At 37.8% G+C, this 25,535-nt stretch overlaps 1 protein-coding gene across 1 annotated transcript in view; it reads left to right on the plus strand.

The window, feature by feature from the left end:
• Nucleotides 1-25,535, plus strand: part of polybromo (protein) — a 702,481-nt gene that overhangs the window by 330,836 nt on the left and 346,110 nt on the right. Inside the window, exon 16 of the mRNA XM_090389959.1 lies at nt 13,044-13,170. Within this exon, the coding sequence (XP_090246085.1) occupies nt 13,044-13,170 (127 nt within the window). The remainder of the gene's footprint in view (nt 1-13,043; nt 13,171-25,535) is intronic.

Below are 25,535 nucleotides of genomic sequence, written 5' to 3' on the forward strand. Positions count from 1 at the left end.
GAAATTAGGTGCCAACTCAGCATTCTGATGGGTGTCTATGAGAGTTTGAAGAGTAGGGTAGGTACCCTTGAAGCAGTTAAAATGGAAGACCCATCAAGCTGTCAACTGCCCATCTCAACTCCAGAGCTCACTCCTGTGCATCAGGCAACCCAGTGGCAATCTTCAGGGCAGAATGCGCTGTTCCCACAGGAGCTAGTTATTGTCAGGGAGACAATAGTCACTGACAATATGTTGTGCAAATAGGATAGGTGGAATTGGACCAAGGTATGTCTGTCAGGGGGGGCAAAAGTTGATGACATTGTAGAGCAGATATCTTTTAAGGGAACGAAGGGTGATATCGTTGTACACTTTGACACTAATGACATTAAGAGTAGGAGATCTGTGGACTTACTTAACAAGTACAGATCAATGTTCAGAAAAAGTCAGGAGTTAGGGTTACATTTGAAAGTGTCCGCAATTCTGCACAGACAGAATAGGAGGGAGAATATTATGAGAGTCTTGTCAATGAATTCGACCCTTGAGAGACTGTGCAAGGCTCATATGGTAGAATTTTTTGCACCATGGTCTGTGCTTGTTAACTGGAGAGACTGCTTCTACAGGAATGGGATACACTTAATTAGAAAGGATGCAAGAATATTTGCTAATGCTATCAAGGCAGTATTAAGTGGGTCAGAAAACTGTTACCTTGGGGGGATTAACAGACTAATAGATTAACAGTAGCCGCAGGCAGAGGTGAAAGTGATTCTAGCAATTCTTCTATTGGAATGACCAGCAGCCTGGAAAGCAAGCTGCTGGGGATTTTGAAGACTGCTGGGGGTTATCATGGAACAAGTGAATACATGGGTTGTGGTAGGGTAATTAAGAGTAAGAACAGGTGCAGCATTCTTGCATGTACACCAATGCTAGGAGTATAGTAAATAAATTTGATGACTTTGAGTTTCTGGTCAAACATCAAAGGCAGATATTGTTGGGATATCAGAGACGTGGTGTCACACAGATATAAGGAATGCAGAATTGGAATTTGTAGAGTACGATGTCTACAGATAGGAAGGGTTATGCTGTTAGTTAAGAAACACAAAATCTAAGTAAGTGCATCCAGTTGACATGGTTGAACAATGCAATGTTGAGTCAGTTTGTTGTGACAAAATTGAGAGTAGATGATCTTGTCTAAATGATTCTGCATTACGTCTTTAACCAGTGACTCCATTATTTTTCCTGGAATAGAAGTTAAACTAACAGGTCTGTAATTGGTCTGTCATGTCATGTCACACTTTCATTTGGTGACAAAGGTAAAAAATTTTGCGATTTAGGGTTAAATTTGAAAGTGTCTGCAATTCTTCCCAGACACGATAGGAGGGAGTATATGATGAGAGCCTTATCAATCAATTCACCCCTGGAGAGATTGTGCAAGGCTCATGGGGCACAATTTTTCTCAGTGTGGTCTGTGCTTGTTAACAGAAGAGGCTGCTTCTACAGGGATGGGATACACTTAAATAAAAAGGGCGCAAGAATATTTGCTGATGCTATCGAGGCAGTATTAGGTTGGATGCAGATAATTTTGATATCATATACTTGTATTTTAGGAAAGCTTTTGATACTGTTGCAAATGGAAGACTACTGTCCAAATTGGAGCATTATGGCATTAAGGGCAATTTGCTGCTATGTCCATGGACTAATGATATTAGTGGAGTACAGCAGGGTTCAGTGTTGGGCCCATTGTTGTTTTCTGTATTTATCAATGATATTGACAAAGGTATATCAGGGTTAATGCCCAGTTTTGTAGATGAAATTTGGCAGGATTGTTAATGACAGTAATGACAGTACACTACTGCAACAGGATCTAGAAAAGTTGAGCAGATGGGCTTGAGAGGTGGCAACTGAAGTTTAACATTAACATATGTAAAGTACTGCATATGGGTAGCAGAATCACCAGAATAATACCTGCTGTGTGGTACTACACTCAGAGCAGTGTAGTACTTGGTACTGGGGGTAATTGTGCAGTCAGATATGAATTTTCCGATTAGTGCAGACAGGCTGCAAGCGTAGCTCATGGTGTCTTCTCAATGATATACTGGAATTTTGCTAGCAAGGATAAGGAGGTGATTGTTCCCTTGTATAAGGCAATGGTCAGGCCGCACCTTGAATACTGTATACATGTCTGGAGGCCTCATTTTAGTAAGGATGTAGAGCTGCTGGAATACAGAGTACCTTCACTGTGTTATTCAAACCTCATTCACAGTGCAGGAAATCCCATTTCTGTCCAGAAAAAAATGCAACATGACAGTGTGTGCATGGTCTTCTAAGAGCTACCAGTAGACCTCACCAGTGAAATGGTCCATGTGCACCAGGGGTAATAATTCTTTCCAGAAAAACACCCCATATTAAGCAACCACCACTTGTCTGGATAGTGTGTTAGTTGTCTGACAGCACCAGAGGTTTCTCCCATCTCCACTGCTTGTCTGGATAATGGGTCCATGGACTCGTATTGTTAGCGCCACACACGCGAAGGTGCCCATCAGTGCGTTTCACCTGGTATTTGGGCTGATCCGACCAGCACATTCATTTCCAGTCCTCCATTGTGTTGTTGACACCACAGCATTCACCTTTACAGTTCTGTTGATGGGAGGTGGTTTGACATGTTCGACACCATTCTTTGTACTCCTTAACTACAGTGTGCTATGAGCAACTGACATTATCTGCCATTTCCGATATGGTAGCACCCGATGCCTGAGCTCCCACAGTTGACCTGCACTACCAGGTGCAAATTACCAATGCTCTAGTATATATATTTAGTATATATATAGAGAGCAGGAATTATTTTTTTTATGTGAACCCCAAACACGAGAGGTATTAGAACCTATAGTACTTAGCACCGTGCTTGGGTTGGAGGTTGAGAAGACGAAAGAAGATATTTGTTGACATTGGACTTGAACTTCTGTAGATTGTAATTTTCAGGAAATACATATGAAGGAAGGTTGTTCCAGAAAACGGCAGTTGAATGAATAAATGAGGAAGATGAAAAGTTGGTTCTGTGGGTTTGAAGTTGGACAGTAAATGGATGTTGGCTGGTGGCGGCACGTGTTCGGACTGTTTTGAAAGAGAGAGCAGGAATTATAGAAGCCAAATCAGAAGAACAGTGCCCATGGAAGTATCTGTAGAAGAGGCATGCAGCAGAAACAGTGCGTCTATGAGACAGCGAGTGGAGAGACTCTGTTAGAGATGAATCATTAATTAACCTAACTGCCCTCTTCTGAATGGAATCGAGAAGCCTGAGAGAGGTTTTGGGGGCACCACCCCAGATGTGGGAACAATATTCCATGGCAGGGCGGATTTGCGATTTATACAGAGTGAGCAGCTGTTTGGAAGAAAAGTAACGCCAAGAGCGAAAGAGAAAAACCAAGTTTTTTAGATGCCGAGGAAGCAATATTTGTAATGTGCTTGTGCCAAGAGAGATTAGAAGTCAGGGTAATCCCCAAAAGAGATATATCCTTTTGCCTAGAAATCGGAGTGTCACTCTTTAGTGACAGAACAATCCTTTTTGCGAGATATAAGACAAGACTGAGTTTTAGAAGGTTGAAATGAACTAAGTTGTCTTTGCCCCACTGGAGAATTATCTGAAGATCGGCATTTAAGGAATTGGTAGCAGATTTTCGAGAAGTTGAAGCTGATTGAGCAGGACAAGGTTTCTCTAAATGGAAAGTTGAATGCAATGTGCTATCATCGGCAAAACTATGGATAGGATTTCCAGTCAATGGAAGAAGGTCATTGATATACAAGAGGAAAAGTGTGGGAGAAAGAACTGAACCTTGGGGGACACCGGCATTAGTGGAGAAGTTAGAAGACAGAGAGCCATCTACCCTCAGTGAGCGATCAGAGAGAAAACTGGATAACCAATTACTAAAAACAGTTGGCAAACCATAAGATGGAAGCTTGTTTAGAAGACCTTTATGCCAAACACGATCAAAAGCCTTTGAGATGTCAAGAGCAACTACTTGTGTTTCACCGAACCTTTCCATTGAATTAGTCCATAAATGGGTAACATAAGCCAGAATATCACCAGTGGATCGACACTGACAGAATCCATACTGGTGATCGTTGATCACACGGAAGGTTTCTAGGTAGTTTAAGAGTTGGCGGTTAATTGATTTCTCCATTACTTTAGAAAGAGTAGAAGTAATTGCAATGGGACGATAATTGTATGGGAGGGATTTGTCACCCTTTTTAGGAACTGGCTGGATATGAGCAAATTTCCAAGCAGAAGGAAAAACACCTTTGGAATAAGAAAGTGAAAAAAGGTGGCAAAGAATAGGAGTAAGTTCAGGAGCACAGGTTTTGAGAACAAGCGGAGAAATACCATCAGCACCTGGTGCTTTCTTAGCATCGTTTCATCAAAATCCTTCTGATATCCTTTTGACGGAAGACCACAGGAGGCATTGAATGGAGCGTGTTGGGAATGGTGGGAGGTGTTTTACCAAGATCATTAATACATGAGCTGGAAGAAAAATGGGATGCTAGCAGGTCAGCTTTATCCTTGGCTGAAGTGACAACAGAACCATCTGGTTTGGACAGAGGTGGGAACAGAGATGGGCAAAAGTTGCGGCCAATAGCTTTGGCAAGAGACCAGAATGCTCGGCTACCATTAGGACAAGAAGCAAGTTTTCTACTCTTAGCCTGTTCAAATTCTAGTTTGGACTGATTTATAACTGCTTTACAATTGTTGCGAGCTTTGGTGTAAGCATAAAATGAAACTGAAGAATTAGAAACAAGCCAATTACGATATGCAACATTCTTCTCTTGGACAGCCTTAGCACATTTAGTGGAAAACCAAGGTTTAGATAAAGGACGAGATTTTAAAGTGGAGTGTGGGATAAAGGATTCCATTCCTGCAAGAATAATTTCACTGACACGATCTGAGCAAACGTTGACATCAGAAGTTTTGAAACAGTAATCTGACCAAGGAAAAGAAGAAAAGAAGTCTCGCAGGTCATCCCATTTTCCATTCTTGTAATGCCAAACAACTAGAGGTTGGGAATAGCCATGAGATAAAGGTTCCATTGGAGAAGAGACAATAATCAAGTTGTGATCTGAAGTGCCTAAAGGACCTCTCACTTCGACCGTGTACTTAGAAGGTTGTTTGTGAGAAAAAGATCAAGCGTATTGGCTGTATGATTAGGATTGTCCGGTATTCTTGTAGGTAAATGAACAATCTGTGCTAGGTCATTAGTAATTGCAAAAGCCTCAGCAACTCGACCTGCTGGGTCGGTGTGACTAGAAAACGGAAGCCAGCTGGAGTTGTGAACATTAAAATCACCAAGGAAAATTACCTCACTGTTAGGAAAGTTGGACTGGAGAAACTCAAGTTGCAACGAGAGGAAGTCAAAGAGCTCCAAGTGATTGGTGGAATTGGGAGAACGGTAGAGACAACAGATGAATTTGACACAATGAGCTAGAGAGATTTTAAGCCAGAGAAGATCAAAGAGAGGAGATTCCAAATTGCCAAGTCTCTGACAGGGAATATCAGAACGGACATATGCACAAGTACCACCTTTGAGGCCAAAGGAATCATACAGCGAATAATTTGGGCATCTGAGATGAGCAGTAGTTGAATCAACCGATAACTGAGATTCTGTCAGAAAAAGTACATGGGGTTTGGCAGACTGCAAGTGGAAATGGACATCGTTGAGATTAGAATTGAGACCACGTATATTTGAGAAATGAATTAGGAAGTCCTTGGGAGGTTTAGATCTTTTTGCAGATAAGCTTACTCTATTAGTTTGACAATTCATGGTGTATTCAATAGTAAGAAAAAGTGGGTGGGACATTCTGTATGAAGTAATGAAATTTTTGGATATGGCATACATGTGGTAAGAATATACCCAGATCCTTCACATAACGTGGCCTCGACAATGCTCTCCGCATACACACTACTCGGACTCCCTCCAGTCACTATCTGGCAGAGTAGAGGTAGCAAGATTATACACTAGCTGATCCAGAAGTCTCCCAGAGAGTTACCAATAGGTTCGGTCCGGTGTACTAACTAGCGGCTGGCCTGCGAACACCGTTTTAGAGCTGTACCCTCGAAATGTAAGGAATATTGGATCTCGCCACGACGTTCATCATAACCTCAAAAGTCATCAATCATACTGCATGATGGAAGAGATAGGGAAGGGTTGACTGGAACTTAGCTGTAGAGACTAAACATGGGTTCCACCACTTCAAGCCTCCAATAAGCAAAGTGGTGGTATTGCACCGGTTGATGAGAGTCATCTACCACCTAGTATTGCCTGGTAACATAGAGGGGTGGCATTCCTCCATGTGGTGTGGGCACCACACCTCGACCCCTGCTTACGTTGGTTCACACCCACCATGAACTTGTGCATGGAGGTTATACCCAGGATTACTAACAGTCCCACCATTGTGAAGGTGCAAGCAGAGGATTTGGCTGTCACAGACCGTCCGGACTTCGCCGAAATTGGGTCCACCTGACTTGAGTGTCACCCAAATATCAGTTCCATCAGCGTTTCAGACTCCCAGGTAGCAAGTACAGCTTGTCTGGCATATCTGAGAGAATCTCTGTGACAACCTCAAGGACCATATGAAGGTTTTCAGCTCTTTATACTGCAAGCTATGTGGCATAGTCCATTATGACTTTGGTTATCATAATTTAGTGATCACTGAGTGTATATTGCGCATTAATCTGATGCAATAGTTGAGTCATTAGCAGTCATCCTACTAATGATTGGTAAAAGGGTTTTGGCCTTAAACTGTATGGCAGCTGGCACAATTTGCACTGCACTTTTTGATGATTAATTTTTGCTTGTTGAATATAATTCAGTGCCCTTTGATTGTCCTTTTCAATTTCCATTAAGCAGAAGAAATTCATAATTCCCAACTAGATCACAAGAACATAAAAACACAGTTTAATGCAGAGTTTCCCAAACTTTTTTAGTCACAGAATGCTTTTCGTCTCACAATATATTTACGGAACACTTATGAAACACAAGTTTAGTGGAAGCCAAAGAACTGTTTGCTAATATTTTATTACATACGATAGCCTGTGCATCAGGCGCATCTTTATTTCCAACACATGTAAAGCAAAATTCAAATAACTGTCATCATACTTTCATTTTGATCTTTTATTAGCTGGTTCCTGTTTTTTCACTTCGAATTTTTGGCGAACAAAAGACTGCGATTGTCCATCCTCACTTTGAAGTGTGACAATATTGTTTTCGTTTTCATCGACCACTGTTGCAATACTAGAAGTACTTGCTTCTCATTTTAAAGTTCATTTTTTCAACTGTAAATCCATTGTCATTTATTTTAATAATAATATTTCAAAATACTGGTGGGACTCGGTTTACACTGCTTCACTTTGTGCTTCTCATAGATACAATTGGAGGAGGTGATGAGTCATCTCTGCCCAACTTCCTAGACACAGGTGGTGCCAGCGTTGTAATAAAACTATAATACTAAATGATAAACTATGACCTAAAATTTAAATAATTAAACAAAAAAACGGAATATAAAATGCAAACGAGAAAAAGCAAATTACATTAACCACAGACTAACTGCAAGTGAACTGACAAACATGCACTGGTGTCTAGAGTATGAGACACTTCTTTTTATTAATACGTTTTCAAATACAGATACTGTACATAGCTACCACCATGCCCCCAAAATGTGTGTTATCAAGTGCATCTGGGCAAGAGACTAAAAAACAACATAAATCATTGACAATTGAAAAAAAAATGGGAGTTATTCGGTGAATGGAGAAAGGTGAAATTAGGTCAGATGTGTGTCATGCTTTCAATTTAGCACCATCAACTGTAACAACTATAATGAAAAATGCTGAGACCACAAATCTTTTCAATCAGTGGTCAATTTTGGTGCGGGACCTTCTTACTGCACCTATTTCCGGAATAAAACAGTCAAAAAAATGGAAAGGCTGCTTGTCTTGTGGATTGACGACATGACCCAGCATCATCTTCCTCTAACAGAATCACTTATCGGGTATAAAGCAAAATCTTTGTTTAATGAGTTAAGTGGTGAAGAGGATGGTTCCAATGATTTTACTGCTAGTAGAGGATGGTTTTTTAGATTCAAGAGCAGAACAAAAATCCATGATGTTAAAATGTCAGGAGAAGCAGCTTGTGCTGATATTGTAGCTGCAAATGAATTTCCAATGTATTTTCAAAATCTCTTCGATGAAGAAAAGCTTACCCCAGAGTTAGTTCTTAATGTAGACGAAATGGGCCTCCACTGGAAAAAGCTGCTCAACTATACCTTCATCTTGTGAAGAACGTTCTGTCCCTGGGTTCAAGGCAGCCAAGGACCATTGGACTTTTTTGTTGGGTGGCAGTGCATCAGGAACTTTCAGAAACACCATGTGCTATGAAGGGAATCACAATAACACAGCTTCCTGTCTTCTGGCATTCCAACAAAAAGGCCTGGGTTACGCAAACAATTTTTAGTGACTGGTACACATCATATTTTTGCCCGAAGGTAAAGGAGTTCTGTACGAAAAATAGATTTCCTCACAAGGTTTTGCTGTTGCTGCACAATGTCCCTTGCCACCCTCCAGATTTGAGTGATTTGTATACCAATGGCCTAGAGATCAAGATTGTCTTCCTTCCACCAAACACAACCTCACTTTTACAACCCATGAATCAAGGAGCAATATCCACCTTCAAGGCTTACTACTTACGGACAACACTCAAGGGAATTTCTGAGGCTATTCAAGTGTCCGATAATGTCACATTGAGAGACTATGGGAAGTCATACGACATCATGAAAGGAATCTCCAACATTTCAGCAGCATGAAGTGAAGTGTCAAAATCATGTATGAATGGCGTAAGCTTTGGCCTGACTACATTCTGGATTTGCAAGAGCACAACACTACCCTTTCGTCAATAACAGAGAATGTGACAGAGATAGCAAATGAAATAGGACTAGATGATGTAGAAATTGGTGACATAAATGAGCTCCTTGAGAGTCATGGTGAAGAGCTTTCACCGGAAGATTTAGAACAGTCCAAAGAAGACACAGAGGAAAGTGAAGCTGTGAAATCGATGCAAGAGGCTATTGCTCTTATTAATAAGGGATGTGAGATCTTTTGTAGCAATGACTCCAACTGGGAGTGGAGCTCAACCATTGAGAGAGGAATTGAGACAGTTCTACAGCCATACTATAACTTATTATCAGAACAAATAAAACCAAACAGGCATCTATTCAATCGTTTTTAAAGCAGTAAATTTTCTTTCTTTTTCTTAAATATTATACAATTTTCAATATGTAAATTCCATAAAATAAAACCAAGTACATATTTTGTGTTGATTACTGAAAATCTTGGAATGCAACCTGATGAAGGCGCCTCCGTAGCCAGGTGGGAAGGAGCAGCAGTGCGTAGCACACGCTTCTTGATTAGACCAGGGTTCGAGTCCGTCACCACCAAATACGGAGGATGCGGAAAGGTCAGGGAATGACCACTGCATATTCCCGGAGCAATATGGCCTTAGTTGCTAATGCTCCTAAAAACCAAACAACAACAACAACAACAACAAGCAACCTAATGTATTTACCTATGTTCCCATTATAGTTTTGCTTCAATTTATGCCACTTCATTTTATGCCAGAAATCTCAGGAACCTAACCCTGGCGTAAACTGAGTTCTACCTGTACTGATAATTATCAAAAAAAATTTATACAAAGAAGTGAGTTTAGTTATGATATATCGGTTCACTTTCCCCTCTCCTTCAACCCATGTACTCCAGGTCAAATCACATATGAATGGCATATTAGATCACTACATTGCTACTTTTTCATAGATGTCATTACCTCTACGCATACTTCTCCTATGCAAAAGCCCACCAAAATAAGGTGATCCACAGTCTATTTGATTATTAGTCTATGCCAGTATATTAATAACTGAAAAAAATAATGTTAAAAATTATAATGATACAAAAGTGGTGTATGCTACAAATATGCAAAATTTATTTATTTAATTTATTTTTTTAATTATTAATTACAATTTTTCACAGAACACTTGTTCACATCTCACAGAACATTAGTGTTCCATGGAACACAGTTTGGGAAACACTGGTTTAGTTTTTCATACTGAATCACTAAAACTGTGAAAGTAGTCACATTATAGCAATAAAAATGCACTAAAAGTAACAAAAATAGTCATCCACAGAAAAGGAATTAAAAGACATGCAAATCATTACAGAAGTGGACATTACAGAGGTCAGTGATATCATAATCTGATAACTGCAGCAGTGGCCATCAATGATCATTGATATGATTGGTGCACCATTGCACAAAGCTGTTATCTGCCTTTTTTGCATATCAGTTAAATTGATAGAAAAAATACAATTCACTGTATAGTAAAATCATTGCAGTATATATTCATTTGGACAGAATGGATTTGTTGAATGAAATTGTTCTGACAGAAAGTTCAGTGCAACAAATTATTTTTTGAAGTCCACCTATGCATATAATGAGTGGTTTACAAGGGAGTCAGGAATAAATAATTGCCAGATTTGTTTTTGTCAGTTGTGCGTGAAACTCATTCTCTAGAACACCGTATTGAGTACACCCACTATTGTAAATATTGCTAAGCACAGAATGAAGAAATGCTTAAAGAAGAAATTCACATTTTTAACAATTAAGATTTTGTATCACAGTCTTTACATTTTCCATAATTCCTTATTGATCATGCCTAAACCCAATTTTGTTTTCTTCTTCTTCTATAATGCACAATGACAATATACTGATGCCTTTTCATTAAAAATTTGCATACTGGTATTTTTTTATTTTATTATTATTTTTTTTTCATAAAGAAAACAATTACTGCTCAAGTCAAAGAAAACATCAGAATATTTCTATAAGCAGTTCACTTGTTTGATATGAAAACAATAAGAATTAGCATGCACTGGCCAGTAGTGATAAATTTTCCAAATACTGCACATTCTGCAGCCTTTGGAATTTTGTTAAAAATAAAACTTGTATATAAAACTTTAAAAATTGGTCTTCTTACTTTTGGATGATTATCCAACATTAGAGCGAAATTATTGTGAAAAAATATGAAAAAATAAATAAGCCTCATTGTTACTTTTTGTTTTTTGATGTGGTTAATGTCCTCTGCATATATTATGTATGACATTATTTAGTTTAATCAATTTATAGATCAGAAGTATAGAGTTCATCTTTTATGCTAGTTCAGCTTTTTTGCCAAAATTGGATAATTGCCACTAGTATAGGTGTGAGTATATATGAAATGACCTTGAGATGTACATACTCCGCAGAGCCCACACATTGAAAGTGTGTAATATACATATGTACTCATGATTAATGTATTCTTAAATTATGCATTTCAAATTGCACTAAAATTGAATTTTCATATTAATGCTCAAAAAATAAAGTTAAACATTAAAAACAAAAATTAACAATTAAGTTATATATTCTCTGCGGTATTCAGAGTGTGTGATTTATTAACATTTTATAGCATACTGTATTTCTTATAAATAAAATAAACTTTCGAAATGGTAATCTCTGTCCAAATATATTTAGTTTTATAATACTTTAAAAAAATCTGAAATTGCTGCTGCTTCATAATTAGTAAAGTGCAGCAGAATTTACATGAACGATTAATTGAGGGGGACTCATTTCCATTGTTGTCATCTACATGCTTTCCCACCTTCAAAAAAATTACACATCTCCAATAAATCAAATGTATCTTCATACTTGTGAAGAGGTTTCTTCTGAATAATATCATAGATAATATATGTAGAGGACATTAACTGCATCAAAAAGATAATGGACATTGACAATCAGTAACATCAGTGACCAGTGAGCAAATGTTCTTTCTGCAAGCAAGTAAAGATTCCATTGAGAAATTATTTCTAACATTCTTTTATTTGGAGGGAATGTGGAACATGCTCCCCTCCTTCTGGCTTAAGGGAAAAGGGGCCACTGTTGTATAGCTGATCTGTTAGTGTAGTGTGGCAACATTATGAATGGCTGCAGAAATCTCCACATCTTTGAGAGAGCCTCCTTAACTATGAACAAAAATAAGGATAAAATCCTTGAGCTATGTATGAGACTTTTCAAAAATGCTGTAAACTCTTTATTCATTTCCATGAATGATGCCACATAGGCTCCAGATGGTCATTGATTGTTTTGCATTAACCACCGAAGAGGTTATTCTTCAGGTGGAATGATCAGCCAGATCTCCAGACTTGAATCTGATTGAACTTGTCTAGCATGCTTTGGGGAGAAAAAGTGGAACATATTGACCTTTCTTCGAAATCATCCATTGCATTAAAATTTACTTTTCTAAAAGAACATGCTTTATCAGGCTTGTGAATAGTGTGAAAGCTCATTGTCAGAATTGTTCAGCTGTTAGTATAGGTATATAACACCTGTTACAATAAAGTTAGTATTTCGTACTAACCATTTGAAACACACAATATGGCCCTGGCAGCCTATGTGTCGTAAAACTCCACAACAACAACAATATCAGCTGTTGGGGTATTTTTGCAGTTGATTGAATGTATGAATTGTACAGACTAGAAAAAAAATAAAAATTTTTTAATGATTATAATGATTATGACTAATGAAAACAGGCTTATTTCTTTTGATAACATAATTACATTTTTAAAAGATGGTGTTATGATAAAATTTGCACAAAATATTTGATAAACTTTTTCTTGGTATCTCAGATTTTATACTCGTAACTTATCGTTTTGACATCCTTGATTTCTCAACATAAAATATTATTACAATTGGATGGACATTAGCAGAGTGCAAATAAAATACAATTTCTCTCATATAATGGTGTACAGTAATAATTTTTTAAATATTTTAAAATAATTTCAAATTTTAAAGTAGAGTGAAATTTATAAAAGATAGATATGTAAAGATGTCACGGTTATTGTGAGCAATACAAGCCCTTGTTATTTTATTTAAAAAAATAATTACTTAATTAGTCAAGAAATTCTTTAATTTAACTTTTCACTGAAAGGTATTTTTATTTTTACTTTTCAGGCACAAAGGTAATTTTTATTCAGGCCTTAAACATAAGTTACGTACGCTCTATGAAACAGTCAAAGAGTACACTGACAACAAAAACAGAAAACTTTCTCTAATTTTTATGAAATTACCTTCAAAAACGGTAAGCATTTTCTTCATTTTTGGTTTATTCTTCTTTCTTGTTATAACATTTTTTCTGTTCTGATTTATAACTTATAAAGTGCTAAAAATGAACTTAAAAAAGAAACTAGAAAAATTTTTCTTCATACCTAAGTAAATTTGTGGTGAGGGAGATTTGAATATAAGTACTAGTTGAGGATTTTGGAATTGTTTACCATTGTTAGCTGTTAAATACATTTCATATTGAGTTTGATCACTTTGATCAAACTCAAAGATCAACTCACAAGTTGATCTAACCCAGCATACTGCTGGATAAGATTTAACGTGCTACCTTGCATATGAATTATTTTTAATAAAGAATAAACTCATAATCATAGTATCAGCTCCTAACATTTACCAACAAACGTTCTCAAATAAATTAAATATTTTAATATATTAAAATGTATGTTAAAATGTTAACTTTCAATAAATTAAAAATATGAGTATTATAAAGGTCAGAAACAGGTTGGCATATTTTCAGATCTTGAAAATGGAATTCATAGTTGAACTGTACAACATTTAATGAAAGGAAGTGATGTCACACACAGTATGTTATTATATGTACACCACATATGAGTATTATGTGGTGCTGGTGTGAGTGAATGACAAATTGAGACAAATTTTTCAACCCCCCCTTCCCCCCAAATTTCAAATTTTGCTATACTTTATAAATATCATTTATTCTAAATATATATTATATATTTCATTTACAAATTTAACAAATATTTGGAGTTTAAAAAATTACAACAAAAAGGAATTCTTATAATACCATATGGAAAATTCAACTTGATAATGCTTTTTGTCTTATGTTCTTTAATTTGGATTTTTAAAGCAGTTTATTCCCATCATTTGTATCAAGGTATTTCCTGTGTAAAAATAAAATTAAAGTTGTTTTGCCATTAATTTCTTTTCCAACATGTTAAGGTTTGGAAAAGAAATTAATGTTTATCTGTTTCTTTCACTTTGCAACATATTCTTCATCAAATTAAAGATTCTCTCAATCATGCCAATGTGGAATTGGTAGAATGGCTTTATTAATTTGATAAAATTAACCAGTGATAGCATTCAGTAAAAGTTGAAAATGGGTTTTTGTTGTCCCATTTAATAACAGAATGGGATTTGCATTTGTAAATTGGTCAAAAATAGATTCAAAAAATAAGATTCTGGTCTAACATTCAGTGGTTGGTTTATTAGTCAAATTTTCTTTTTAGTAACATGCTTTTTTATATACAGGCAGCCCCCATATAACACGGTACTTCTACAACATGGTTTCACTCTAACACGATTGATAAATTGTGGGAAATCTCACATTAACAAGTATTTTTGAGCTTTTGTGCTGGGAAAACCCTGCTATTATGTTAGATGTAATTTTCAATGTTTCCATTCCTTTTTGTGAATCCCTGCTGTTGACTCACTAGTTGTTATCGCCTTCGTGATATTTTTCTAAAGCACATTTCTGGAGGTCACTACCATAAAACAATAAAAACAATTTGCAGTTTCTGGTTTATTGGGCTTTTCTGTTAGTGTAGTCAATTATAAGGGTTGTAAACTCAATCTTCTAGCATTTGCTAGTACCAATAGCTGGGATTCTGTGGGTTTTCATGTTATTATAGTGAAATGTGTTTCCCCTTCCATGAAATATTCAATCATATAAAATCATAAATAAATTTTCAGAAACGCATTACTCAATATCATGTTTGTTGCGACTTGTGTGTGTGCCGTGTTCCGGTTATTAATTGCTTATCATTTTTACTGTTTTAAATTTTACATCCAAAAAAAAAAAAGTCAGTGAACAAAAATATCAAATAGTATGTACATATTACAGTACGTATTAATTAAGCTATGTATGTAAGCGTAAATTTATTTTTATTTTGCTAACTGGAAAATATTCTTCATGTTTTCACATGTCATTTAAAGTGGGGTCCGCTGTATTTTGTTGGGAGATCCCTGGTTTAGAATCTGTGCTATTGAACTCAGACTTGTGCTTGTTTGAGACCATAAAAAATAATCAACTTCGAAGAGTGCAATTCGTGACTTTTAAAGAGAGCAGAAGGTACATAAAATCTAGATGCTGCAGAAGAGATTGTGCTTAGCAGTGATGAAGAGGAAGAAAATTAAATGATCATACATTATCTGTCATATAAGAATGTACATTATCTGACATATATCACAGTTTGTAAGGTAAGACATTTGTTCAGTTATTACTACTATAAAAGGCCCCTGGGTGCCAAGCGATCTTCTGTGCTATTTGTACTGTGATTCCTAGAGCGATTTTCTAAAGTGACTGAGTTTTTCCTTGTTTTATTTTGTTTCATAAGTCTTTCTGTTGATTAACTCTACTTTTTAAAAGTATAAAAAGAGAGCCAGGAAAAGGAAAGTACCTTTTTCTTTACTCTTATTAGTTACTGATTGTATTAACTTCTATGCTTGGCCATAAGCGGCACTGCTCCTGCCTCCCCGTGACAGGGCCAGTAACCTGGATGGAAAGCAAATCCCCAGGGCAAAAAGGAGCCAACGTGGATACAGAAAATTATCCAGCATTAGAACTTCTGAGCTCAAATACCACATATTGGTATAACTCTGATGAATGTAATGCGCATCATAAGCGCCTAAAAAAAGACAATCACCAACCAGAGTATCCAATTTTCCTTAATTAGTCAACCAATGAGCAAACTCTCTCCATTTATGATACAGAGATTTGTAAAAAATGCTGCTGGATCTCCTAAAATGGTGAAGAGATTACAATCAGGGGAGTTACTTGTCAAAACAACACAGTCCAAATATTCAGAATTGTTGTTAAAAGTTACAACTTTTGGGGGAATTCCCATTAAAATCTCTCCCCACACAACGCTAAATAGTTCTAAAGGTGTTATCTCCGAGTGGGATCTGGTGAATGTAATGGAAGAGAAGCTTGTGAAAGAACTGCAAAATCAAAAGGTCATTCAAGCTAAAAGAATTCTGACTCATAGGGATGGCAATCTCATTCCAACATGCAGCATAATACTCACTTTTAATACTCCAAACTTGCCAAATACTGTTAAAGCTAGTTATCTAAATTGTCATATCTGCCCCCTGTATTCCAAATCCAATACGCTGTTATAAGTGCCAAAAATTCGGACACTCTCAGACAGCATGTCGAGGAAACAGTGTATGCCCAAAATGTGGTTCCCAAGAACACACTCAAACAGATTGTACTGTAGCATCTCCAGTTTGCCCAAATTGCAAGGGGAATCATCCTGCATATTCAAAAAACTGATTTATGGAAGCTTGGAAAAACAATACAGAAATACAAAGTCGAACATAAGGTGACTTATCAAGAAGCCAGGTGACAAATAGTGAAAGCTAATCCAGCATGTACATATGTTAATGTTATAAAGGAATGTCGCTCGGTTGCGACTCAAACCAGTGACTCAATTCCACCTGACAAATCGCTTGCTGAATGGGCTATGCTTTCAGTTCCTCAGCCGTCTGTGAAGCAAAACAATAAAGATCAAATAAGTAATACAATTATTTCCATCTCCTCTACTAGTGGCATCAAGTCCCAAAGTGAGACCAGGGTGGGAAAAGCCGAATCCTCTGCTAAGAACCAAACTAATACTGCAGTAATGGACATAGATGACACAACACAACACAAGAAGAACCTATATTAGAAATTTATGTTGAAGAAAATATGGACACTGCACATCCTAACTTTCCAAAAAAAAGATCACCATTAGGCTACTGCCTCTAAAAAGTAACCAGATCACCCTACCACTAAGACTAAATAATGCAGTGCATTTTACAGTGGAATTGTCGAGGACTACGTACAAATAGGGCACCTCCGTAGCCAGGTGGGAAGGAGCAGCAGCGCGTAGCACACGCTTCTTGATTAGACCGGGGGTTCAAGCCCGTCACCACCAAATACGGAGGATGCAGAAAGGTCAGGGAATGACCACCGAATATCCTGGAGCAATATGGCCTTAGTTGCTAATGCTCCTAAAAACCAAATAACAAACAAACAAACATACAAATACAGATGAGCTCTATGACCTAATACAAGATCTTAATCCTGCAGGTATTTGCTTACAGGAAACTTTTTTAACTCCACAAGTAATACTTTCTATAAAAAATATACTTTGTACAGACATGACAGAAATGCAGCAACTGCAGTGCATGGGCCTCCGTAGCCAGGTGGGAAGGAGCAGCAGTGCATAGCACACGCTTCTTGATTAGACCGGGGTTCGAGCCCGTCATGCGGAAAGGTCAGGGAATGCCCACCGCACCGGAGCAATATGGCCTTAGTTGCTAATGCTCCTAAAAACCAAATAACAAATAACTGCAGTGCATGGAGGTGTAGCGGTTTTAATATCCGTTAATACTCCATCTAGGCAAATCCCCTTGCAAATTAATTTAGAAGCTGTTGCTGTACACATAGAACTTGGAATAATTTTATCACTTGTTTCTATTTATCTTCTGCCTAATCAAGCATTTATATTGTGAGAATTTGATGATCTCTTTGCCCAGATACCATCTCCTATTTGTTTGATGGATGACTTTAACAGACACCACCCTTTGTGGAAGTCTACATATGGTTAAAAGAGGGCAGCTAATAGAAACATTACTGGACACACACACACACACACAATCTAACTCTGCTGAACACAGGTGCACATACTCGTGTGCATTTTCCCACAGGAAATACTTCTACCATAGATCTATCTATCTGCTCTGTACCCAAGTATACATTGGGCAGTATTGGAAAATCCACATAATAGTGATCATCTCCCAATTACTTGCAGATTTCAAACTATCTCCCACTATCCGGAAATTCGTAGAAGGTGGAAATTCTCAAAGGCAAACTGGATAATGTTTTCCTTAAGTACTGCTTTAGATAAACACTACATACAGAATCAATCAATAGATGAAGCCACTGACCATATCACAAAACAAATGCTAGCAGCAGCTGATAAAGCTATTCTTCAGTCGTCTACGCAGGCGCAAAAACTGCTGGTGGAATGAAGAATGTAATAGAGCAAAAAAAAAAGGAAAAGAATAAAGCTTGGAATATTTTCCTCAAGCACTAGTATTAACCTTATAAACTATAAGAAACTCAATACTAAAGCAAGGCAAATAAGAAGAAAGGCCAAACAAGATTCATGGATACAGTTTGCTTCCACTATCACAAAAAACACTGATACTAGATTAATTTGGAGGAAAATCCAACATATGAATGGCAAATATCCATTGTCATCCTCTCCTATATTGATCTGTAATGGACAGGAATGGTCTTCCCCAAAGACATAGCAAATGCTTTCGCTGAAGCTTTTGCTAAAACTTCAGCAGCACATTCATATGGTGTTCCACTCCAGAAAATTGTTTTCTGGAGTGGAACACCATTAAAGAGGCAGTAGAAAAATGCAAGTTAAATTTCAACACTGATCTCTCTCTCTTCCAATATAATCAGCCTTTTACAATATCTGAGTTAAAGGAATCTCTTAACAGAGCACCCAAAAGCACGGCTGGCCCGGATAGTATATTTTATATTATGCTGAAACACTTGAATGACATAGCTTTACAAACTCTACTAATATTTTTTAACAGAATTCTTCAGGAAAATGTTTATCCATGCTCATGGAGACATTCACTTGTACTAGCCATCCCTAAACCAGAAAAGATCTCTCTAATCTGGTTAACTATCGTCCAATTTGAAATGATGAGAGCCTTGTCGATCAATTCGGCCCTGGAGGGATTGTGCAAGGCTCAAGGGGTAGAATTTTTTTCAGCCTGGACTGTACTTGTTAACAGGAGAGATTGCTTCTACAGGGATGGGATACACTTAAATAGAAAGGGTGCAAGAATTTTTGCTGATGCTGTCGAGGCAGTGTTAGGTGGGTCGGAAAACTGCTAGTTGGGGGGGATACAAGGACTAATAGATTAACAGTAGCCACTGGCAGAGGTGGAAGTGATTCTTGCACTGCTTCTATTGAAATGAGCAGAAGCCTGAAAAACAAGATGCAGGATATTTCAGAGACTGCTGGGAGTCATTGCGGTACAAGTAAACACATGGGTTGTGTTAGGGTAGCTAAGAATAGAAACAGGTGCATGTATACCTGCGTGTACACCAATGCTAGGAGTTTGGTAAATAAATTTGATGAATTTGAGGTATTGCTCAAAACATCAAAGGCAGATATTGTTGGGATATCAGAGACATGGTGTCACACAGATATAAGTAATGCGGAACTGGAATTTGGGGAATACAATGTGTATAGAAAGGATAGACAGGACAGGAGGGGAGGAGGGTTTATGCTATTAATTAAGAAACACATAAAGTCCAAGGAAGTGAAGCCAGTCGACATCGATGGACAGGGCAGTGTTGAGTCAGTTTGGTGTGACATAAGCATAGGGAAATCAAAATTGAGAGTAGGAGTGTGCTATAGGCCTAATGACTCTGATGAGTATAATAAGGAACTGTACAGGGAAATAGAGTGGGCCAGTAAATCAGAGAGTCTTATAATGGGGGATTTTAATTTCCCAGATATTGACTGGAATTTGTGGGTTGGTCACTCGCACACTAGCAAGGCTTTTGTGGATTTATTGGATGATTGTTTTCTACATCAGCATGTTCGTGAGGCAACAAGAGGGAGCAATACTCTTGATCTGATTATCAGTAGTGATTCTTCATGCATTAAGAATCTGCAGATAAATGAACCACTAGGTGGCAGTGATCACAGTGTGTTGAAGTGGGATTTACTCAAGGAGGTAACTACCATCAGAGGTAAAGGGAAGGGTTTTTGTTTTCGTAAAGGCGACTATGATGGTCTGAGACAGTATTTAAATTCTATACAGTGGGACCAACTGATGATGTTACCAACAGCAAATCAAAATGGGAAGCATTCAAGGAACTAATCTTGGAGGCTACCAGGCTTTACATACCAACTAAGAAATATTGTTCAAGGTTTAGGCCTAAATGGTTGTCAGATGAACTAATGAGACATGTGGCAGAGAAGAAAAATGCATGGGATACATACAAATTAATGGGTGACATGGAAGCCTATGATAGATATAAGTTGGTCTGTAACCAAGTCACAAAGGAGATTAGGCAGGCAAAGGCAGACTACGAAAAATCCTTGGCAAAGGATGCAAAGAAAAACAGAAAAGAGTTCTTTACATATTTAAACTCAAGAAGGAAAGGGATGAATCAGATTGGTACACTGGATATTGATGGTTCAACAGTTGAGGATCCTGCTCAGTTGGCTAACAATCTAAACGAGTATTTTGCATCTACATTCACGCATGAGGAGTTATTCAGGAAGGAGAATGATGTAGGTAAAGTAAACATTGGCAGTGAGCTGGATGATTTTGTAATAACTGAGAGGAAAGTGGAGGAGAGATTGTTGAGGATAAACATAAAAAAGGCACCTGGGGTGGGTGGGATCTATCCAGTTATATTAAAGGAGGCAGCAAAGGAAGTAAACAAACCCCTAGCCATAATTATGAGAGCTTCTTTGGACTCAGGGGAGGTACCCATAGACTGGAGATGTGCAAATGTAACCCCAATTCACAAAGGAGGATCAAAGGCTGACACAAGTAATTATAGACCTGTTAGTTTAACTTCTGTTCCAGGTAAATTAATGGAGGCACTGGTTAAAGAAGCACTGCAGAATCATCTAGACAAGAATTCAGTTATAGCTCAGACGCAGCATGGTTTTGTTAAGGGCAGGTCTTGCCTGACCAATTTGATTGGATACTATGATGTAGTCACAAAAGAACTGGATGCAGGGAATAACTTTGATATTATATATTTGGATCTTAGAAAGGCTTTTGATACTGTTGCACATGGAAGACTGCTGCACAAATTGGAGCAGTGTGGCATTGGAGGCAAATTGCTGCTATGGATAAGGGGATGGTTGAGTGGCAGAAGACAGAGAGTGGTAATCAATGGACACTGCTCAACGTGGACTAATGTTATTAGTGGAGTTCCTCAGGGTTCAGTGTTGGGTCCGTTGTTGTTTTCGGTGTTTATGATTGATATTGATGATGGGATATCAAGTTTAATGTCCAAGTTTGCAGATGATACAAAAGTTGGCAGGGTTGTTAAGGACACTACTGACGCTATGCTGCTGCAACAGGATCTGGAAAGGTTGAACAGATGGGCTGAGAGGTGGCAAATGAAGTTTAACATTGACAAATGTAAAATACTACATATGGGAAACAGTAACCCCAGAGCAACGTATCAACTCTGCGGTACTACACTGACAGTGGTGGAGAATGAAAAGGACCTGGGGGTAATTGTGCAGGGAGATATGAAGTTCTCTGAGCAGTGCAGACAAGCTGCAAGAGTAGCTCATGGTGTCTTGTCAATGATATACAGGAATTTTTCTAGCAGTGATAAGGAGGTGATTATTCCCTTGTATAAGGCAATGGTTAGGCCACACCTTGAGTACTGTATACAGGTCTGGAGGCCTCATTTCAAGAAGGATGTAGAGCTGCTGGATCGGGTACAGAGAAGGGCAACAAGATTAGTGAATGGAACAAAGGGTTGCTCTTATGAAGAAAGGCTTAAGTTTTGCAAATTACAGAGTCTGGAGACTAGGCACCGGCGAGGTGATCTGATAGAGGTATAAGGCTTTGAATGGTTTGAGCATGCTCAATGCCAATGGGATTCTTCATCTTGCTCAGAATAATCACCTCAGAGGGCATAAATTCAAATTGAGGAAGGACGGATGTCGGATAGATGTGCGGAAATTTGCCTTTGGCCAGCGGGTGGTTGGTTGGTGAAACCGACTTCCATCACTTGTTGTTGAAGTTGATAGCCTAAACAAATTTAAAGCTCAACTGGACAGGTATTTCGAACGAACGGAGGGGTGAAATGGGAGTGGTGTGTGTTTTTTTTTTTTTTTTTTGGCTGATGCTGAATAAGCTTGCTTTCTTGCATCATATGCCTCTACTAATGCTAATGCTGATTTCCTTAACTAGTTGTTTAGGAAAAACACTGGAAAAATTTGTTCTCAAACGCCTCACCTTGTTTTTAGAGTCATGCAACATCCTGCATAAAAATCAGTCTGGCTTTCGGCAAAACAGATCTGCTTTTGATTTGATGACTAAAGCAGAATCAAACATCAGAAAAGCTTTTGTCAGAAATGACCACCTAGTTATGGTAAGTTTGAATTTAGAAAAGACTTTTGATACAACGTGGTGTTTTGGTATTCTACAGGATCTTCGCACCTTTGGACTACGAGGCAGGCTTGCCCTGTTTATTCAAAGCTTTCTCCTGGGCAGAACCTTTCAGGTTCATTATCAAAATGTTCTTTCTAAAATCCGTACAGGAGGAAATCGTTCCTCGGGATCTATTTTGAGCCCTACTCTATTTTTAATTAAAATAAGCAACATCATCCATGATATTCCAAGCACAGTTGAATTATATCACTATACAGACCACCTTATGATCTCGTGCCAAGGGAAAAATATGAATTCTATCGAGAGACAGCTTCAGATCTCAATTAACAAAATAGAGCTGTGGATGTCTCGCAGTGGCTACTGCTTATCAACACAAAAATCAAACTGTATTCATTACTGTAAAAAGTGTAAGATCCACCCCAAGCCTGAAGTACAACTTAAAAATTTTACCATACCTCTTTCCAATAGTATCAGATTTCTTCTAATCCTGGACAACTTCATACAGCACATCACATATCTGAGGACCATTTTCTTAAAAAAATTAAATATCCTCATAGTACTTCATCAGCATGGAGTGCTGACTGATACACTCTGCTTCGATTATACTGGGTTTTAATTAGATCTTGCTTGGATTATGGAGTTCCATCTATGACTCAGCCAGGAAAAGTGCACTACTTCGGCTAGACACTATCCAACACAGTGCTCTAAGGATTGCTTTAGGAGCATTCAGAACATCCCCTGTACATAGTCTATATATAGAGGCACACGAATCTCCACTCCATCTTCGGAGGAAAATGTTTATACTGAACTATGCAGCAAAAATACAGTCTTCCCTTTCATCCTACCTGGCCATACTTATTCGAGCCCCAGTGGACCACCTTTTACGACAACAAACCTAACAAAAACAAGCCAATTGGAATATGGCCACTACAGTTATAGATATCTTTCAGGACACAAACACTTATGAACCTCCATGGTCTAGCTATATGCCTGTCTGTGATCTCTCTCTCTCTTTCCAATAATGGGGGAAAAAACATGCATTAGATCCCACCATCAGGAAACTCCATGCTGCTCATGTATATATTCCGATGGCTCAAAAACAAATACAACAGTAGGTGCAGCTACAGTTTCTACTATCTTTTCTAGTTCTGTGTCCCTTCAGAAGGAATGCAGCGTCTATACTGCTGAACGTTTTGCTATAAAGATAGCTCTAGATCACGTAACTGATCTGTCCTGTAAGCAAACAATGATCTATTCTGACTCTTTGAGTGCAATAACAGCATTATTTGCGTTCTTGAAGCAGACACGATTATTAAACAGATTTTAATATTTCAGCTGCAGTAGTAAATAGAATCAGGCACAATATGGCATCAAAGGAAATGAACATGCAGATCAAGCTGCTAAAGTGCCGTATACAGACTACAAATCTGTCATAAAAAATGTCTGTGAAGAACAATGGTTGCAGATCTGGCAGGCTCAGAGCGGTAATAAGCTGCTGCAATTCAAATGGGAACCTCAGTTGTGGGCATCAAGCATGAGATCAAATAGGCAAGAGGAGGTGATCCTGGCTAGGATGTGTATTGGGCACATGCATCTAATCCATATTTATCTGCTCATGGGGAAAGATCCACCTATTTGTACATATTGTCAGACTGCACTTATGGGGAGCATATCCTACTAAATTGTAACCATTACATTAATGCTCGAAACACAATTTTCACGTCGCTTTCACATCTGCAAGAACCTTTAACATTATCTCATCTGATTGAAAACAATGAAAATCTAGCTGAGCTTTTTGCGTTCTTGAAGCAGACACGATTATTAAACAGATTTTAATATTTCAGCTGCAGTAGTAAATAGAATCAGGCACAATATGGCCTTAGCGGCCCTTGTGCCATTAAACAACAACTACTATAAAAAATTAAGTTTCTGATAGTTATAAAAAAATGGCATATTTTTGTTAGCTTTTGGAACGTAATCCCCCCCTTTTCGCACTTGTTCTTAGTCCCATATAACATGGTTTCGCATTACACAAGATTTTGTAGGAACCAAACTACTGTGTTATACAAGGGTTACTTGTATAGCTCTCTCATATATATATCATTTGAGACTTTTTGAATGATATTTATCTTTGTAGATTGCAAAAGTCAAGGCCAGTATCTTGAAACAAACAGATCTTTCCAGTCATGATCATACATTGTCAGGCAGATGGTTGTTACATCAAATGTCCTTATCCAGTACGTCCCAAACACGCTCAGTTGTTGGGCTGAGATCAAATGAATTAGGTAGCCATGGGAGAATGGAGAATTCATTGTCACATTCCTGAAACCAATTAGCAACCTGTCAGGCCTTGTTGGATGGCATGTTGCTAACTGGTTTTAGGAACTGTTTTTTGTTAATAGACACTTGTTGTCTGGATACACTGTCATCATGAAGGGGTGTATTTAGTTGGCGACTGTAGAAAGGTAGGTGTTCCCCTTTGGCCATTGATAAACAGTGATCACAGGACCAAGGAAGCCACATAAACTATTCTCAAACTATAACACCACTGCCTTTAAGCTATTGACACCAATGGTGCATTCAGGTGCCATAGCCTCGTGTTATTTTCAGTCAGAAATCTTGCAAAGGCATTCAGCTTTAGTTATGAGAGCAGACAAAGCATTTTGAAGGAGCATTTAAATGATATGCTTGTTCATATTAGGTTCCTCAACTCCTTACTCTTGAACAAAAGCAGGAGACAGGTTAGTGACATCTGTAGTCACCTCAGAAACACCTATCAGCATCAAAAAAAAAAAAAAAAAAAAACAGAATAATCACTGGAGACAAGTCTTGAATTTTCCACTACAAATCTGAATCAAAACAAATTTTGCGGTGGAAGCATAGCATATTTACAACTCCAAGGAAGGCACAGTCCTCGAAGTCTGCTGGCAAGCATATGATTACCACCTTTTCAGTATGAAAGACATTATTTACACGCATACTTTTGAAAAACATGCTATATGTTGATAATATTTCTTTACAAGTTCTCAGATAAAGAACTACTAAAGAATTGGAATCAGAAAGTGGGCCAGAAAATGACCTGATTTAAAAATGTCTGATTGGTTACTGATTAATAACACTACAATTAATATCACTCATATAAATGTTGCTTTCAACAAAATTTGTGCCTACTTTGCTTAGAGATTATTTGAA

This window comes from Mastigoproctus giganteus, chromosome 2 (genome assembly GCF_048544385.1).
Source record: "Mastigoproctus giganteus isolate SK-2022 chromosome 2, ASM4854438v1, whole genome shotgun sequence".
Lineage (NCBI taxonomy): Eukaryota > Metazoa > Arthropoda > Arachnida > Uropygi > Thelyphonidae > Mastigoproctus > Mastigoproctus giganteus.